This window comes from Clupea harengus, chromosome 12, assembly GCF_900700415.2.
Source record: "Clupea harengus chromosome 12, Ch_v2.0.2, whole genome shotgun sequence".
NCBI lineage: Eukaryota > Metazoa > Chordata > Actinopteri > Clupeiformes > Clupeidae > Clupea > Clupea harengus.
In genome coordinates, this window is record NC_045163.1 from 13,726,015 (window position 1) to 13,730,495 (window position 4,481).

The 4,481-nt window shown below is 40.3% G+C and overlaps 1 protein-coding gene across 1 annotated transcript; it reads right to left on the reverse strand.

Annotated features, from left to right (window-relative positions):
- Positions 1-334: 334 nt before the first annotated feature.
- On the reverse strand, positions 335-1,178 carry pmchl (pro-melanin-concentrating hormone, like). Its single transcript, XM_012829653.2, has one exon. The coding sequence runs from the start codon at positions 716-718 to the stop codon at positions 335-337; it is 384 nt and encodes a 127-aa protein (XP_012685107.1). The 5' UTR covers positions 719-1,178.
- Positions 1,179-4,481: the final 3,303 nt, after the last annotated feature.

Here is a 4,481-nt window from a genome sequence, read left to right on the forward strand (position 1 = left end):
ATAAAGTCTTAAGCGTGGTCTTTTGAGACACCTACAGATGGTTGGTGGTCTGTCTGTATGTTTTTTTTTTGCCCATGTGAGGATTTGTATTGATATATTTCTAATGATTGATAACTAGGCATCTAAAACTATTAACCCATACATAGAAGACATGACCCGAGGATAGAGTAGATACTTATCTTTTAATTACATTGTTTTTTCATTACATAGTAGGTTCAGAGGTTGTACATTTTTCTCAAAGTCACACAACATTCATTGAGAGATGAGATATGACAGAGAGGAGAAAAAAGTGCCTTGTGGTTATTGAAGGCTCAGAAGGTTCCAGAAGAAGTCCTCACACCTCCCAGCAGGGCCGGTACACCCTGCCCACCATGCATCTCATGGTGTCCCTGCGCATGATGGAGAAGTTGGGGCTGGGCTCCTGGTTCGTGTCCCTTCGCTCAGTGGTGCCCAGGAGGCTCTCTGGCATGGCGGGGTGAGGAAGGGCCACCCTCTCCAGGGCCTGCAGAGTCCCCCAGAGGGACGCGTCACCCACGATGATAACCCTGGGTCCCTCGTCTCTGCCCTCGGCTGCTTCCTCGCCCAGTAGCTGCGTCAGGACGTCTTGCTCAGAGCTGAAGTCCCCGGTCCGTCCTAGGGCGGAGGCCGTTGCCAGCGGCAGGTGGCACCTGGACAGCAGAGCAATGGAAAGGAGCACAGAGACAATGGAGATCTTCATTCTTTGGGCTGTTTCTGTAGGGGTCTTCTGGAGCTCAGTCTTGGTGGTGCTGGTTGGCGGTGGTTGTGGCTTCTCTTGTCGCCTGACTGATGATGCTACCGAACTGAACAGCCATCACTTTTATACTCTCCTGGGTCCAGGATTTGCCACGTTTACCACTGATGAGGTATCTCGAGTGTGTTGATGAACCTTTTGTGTGACAAAAATTAAACCCAAAAAATCCCTACAAGTGGTGGATGATGCCTTAAGAAGTCCTGAAGTGTATTGTTCGGTGAAAAATTAATTACGTTTACCAGACAACATGGTTGGTTGCCTTCACAGACCAAACACTGGGGCCTTATTGAACGCACAGCATGAACAACAATGTCATTTTCCATTCCTCGTCTTTCAAAACAAGGAGGAAGGATTACACACCTGCTGAGAGACCCCAAGATAAAGGGCACATGGGGACGACGTCCATGCCACGTCTCATAAGGACCTAACCAACGGAATAATCTCAGAAGGGACTATTTTTCATTTTTTAAGTATTTTTAACATTAGTGTTTTTTAACACAATTCTATACTCACTATATTCATATTTTCTATATATATATAGATATAGATATATATTCTTCTTATATTTTTAAACATCTATACTCACTGATTGTGTATACATATACAGTACCCAAGAACTGCTGTATGCTGAATGCTGTGGACTTACTTCATTATTTAATGTCCAATTCTAAATGTCATTGGAGGTATGCTTATGGTTAGTAAGAAGGGGATGCATGGAAGCATACTTTAGGTCATTTGCTTTACACTCCACCCCTACATAGCCTGTCTTATGGTTTTGCAGAAGTAAACCACTGGTTTGAAGCCTGTGGGATTTCTCTGGATGTGAAAATTTGAGAAAAATAAAATAAAAAAAGATTTCAAATTCAAACCACCTGTTTTCTCCTCATACCCTTAAAGAGATGATGATGATGAAGATGATGTTGAAGTTGATGATGATGAACTGATCCATTGAGTCATGTGCCCTGGTTTGGAGATGTACAAAAAAGGAGATGTTAAGTATTTTCCCAGGGCTAGTGATGAATAGGCCTCCTGAGTCATGCAGTGCTTGCATCAGAAATGTTGAAATAGGACATGCTGTCTTCCAAATGTAGTATTTGAGTAACGGTTACTGTCGGGGTATGAATACAGGGCTTCAGGTGCCATATTTGTTTATGCACTCATTCAATCAGCTCATTGAAGGGGTCGTTATCAGTTTTCATGTGGAGCTTGCACAACAACAAGCAAACAACAAACAATTATTTAAATTGTACTTTTCTAACATCTTTGAACTAAATTGTCCAGCCACACAAAAGCTTTACTTATAATTTTTTTGTATTTTTTTTTGTATGAAGAAGGGTATTCACATTGAAAGACACCTTGTATCTTTTTGACAAGTGTACATTCTCAAAAGCATGGTAAGCAAATACACAAGTCAGGGACATTTATAGAAAAAAAAAAAGAAAAAAAAAAGAAAAATGTACATTAGTACAATCAAATTTTGCTAACTTGTGCATTGACCTTCTTTAAAGGGTCTGTCTGGTACCGTAAATAGAACTATATACATAGAACCGGTAGGAATGTGTATACTTGAATTAAATACATACAGTAAACATCATATAAAGTCTGCTCTTCTGGGAGCTATATATATGGTCCACTCAAACCATATGCTGGTAAAGTCTTCTTGGCGAAATTACTTATACATTTTTGATACTTCTCCCCTCTCCCTCACCTGACAGTCATGTGTTTATGTGTTCTCATGTGTAAAAATGATCTGCTAAAACATCCAACCACATTCATCCAATTAAAGGAAATGAAAGTCAGGGAGCGACTCTGGAGGTTTTTTTATACTGATTGCCATAAGAGTTACCTTATCTTACTGTCCTCTTACTCCCGAAGAGTTGAATTGAAATAAGTTTAATTTATTAGACAGTTGGAGATGATCAGAGATATTTGCATCCTTTTTCTCTGTAATTAAAACTTTAAGTTCAGCGCACTAGGCAGAAGAGTCTCAAATGTCAAAAATAATTGGAAGCACAACAGCCAGCTTAGGCACAAGGTTCATTTGTTCTCATGGTATCAAATAGATCCCCTTCTTTTTGTAAACAGAAGAAAAAAGATAGTACAGTATTTAAAAAAATCTTCAACTTAACAGCTGATTCCTTTTTCTTTTATAGCATATGACAAGCGTCCATTTATGTCTGACAGCCAAGTGCTACAGTTTGGTCTGGAACAGAGGAAAAGAAACAATTAAGTGGACAGCTGACACTATTTCAGGAAACTCCCAGCCCTGTCAAAATGAACCCGCGTGGCCACCACAGTGGACATTAAAAATAACACACATCAGCAGCACGTCAATTCGCTCAAGATCTGAGGATTTGTGTTGACCGCAGCACTATAGTGTTCACATCATTTGTGACAGATTGCACTGTTGCCCCTTCTTATCTCAGTACATTTTTTCCTAAAACATTCTCTCTATTCTCCCCACGCAGATTCTGTATTGTGTTACTGCTGATCATATGATTATGCCCATCTATCTTCAGAGGTTTATCTTAGGATTGAGGCGAAAAGAATGTTATATTGTGTCAGTCATCTATTTTCTTCCACTTATAGGACTTCCCACTGTACTAGAAAAACCATTACTCTTGGGGTAAATTGCTCAGATTGATCAAAAGCAGCTAAATACATTTCTAGTTTTACTAGAAGGACTATTACTCCTGAAGTACTGTATATTACCCCTGTTTATCTAAAACAGTTCAAAATGACTACCATAAGTTTTGAAAATATACGACAATGTGTATTGCAACACGTTCTACTGTGACATTCCTCATGAGGCAAATGAGCTAGTTCACTTACATGGGGGAAAATGTCACGCTAATTTCAGATAATTGTTAGATTTTTTCCTATCATCGCACTAAAGTAAATGTCACCCATTACAGCCGGGCTTCCAGACTGAACACTGCTCCCCCCTCAGACATATAGAACCTGTGGTAGTAGTCTGCAAAAGCCACAGTTGAATTGTATGCTGTGGAGATGCAGATAGGCCACTTAGGGATTTTTGGGGAGGAATTCATCCATTTAACATTAATGTTCTGACCCCTTCTTCGTCACGGGTCACCCACACGACAGGCAGCTACACGCATTCACGCTTGTAGTATACCATTTCAGAATCAATTTACCTTTAATGGGTCGAGATGCTGGCTGAATTGCCCAGATTATTTAGCTATTTTGGTGCAAGTGCAGTGACCTCCCAGTCTGGCCAGATGGGAAAGGCACTGGATCATTTCCTGACAAAAACACGTCTTTGTTATTCATAGCCCCCCCCTAAAAAGGTTTTGGCGTATTAACAGATAAAATATTTTCAGACTCGTAGCAAATTTGGCCCACAGTATTATAAACTCCACGTCAGTTAGAGCGTTGATTACATAGCATATAGTGTGTATTTATGGAACATATTTAGACACAGTGGCCTTAAAGATGAGAACTTTCGAATAGAATACAAACTTCATGTTTCCGGCAACCCATAAAGAGTAAGTGCCTTCCCCTGTCTAATTCAGTTCCATGTCTCCAGTGTCCTGTTCTGAAAAGTAGAGTACATGTACCATGGAAAACCAGATATTCAATCAGAACGCAAGGTTGAGGAGAAATACCCTAAAGAGCTCCTCTCTTAAGTGGACGGCTGCTGGATATAACAATGATAAATGTCGTTTTTTTCTGCCAGTGGTGGAAAAAG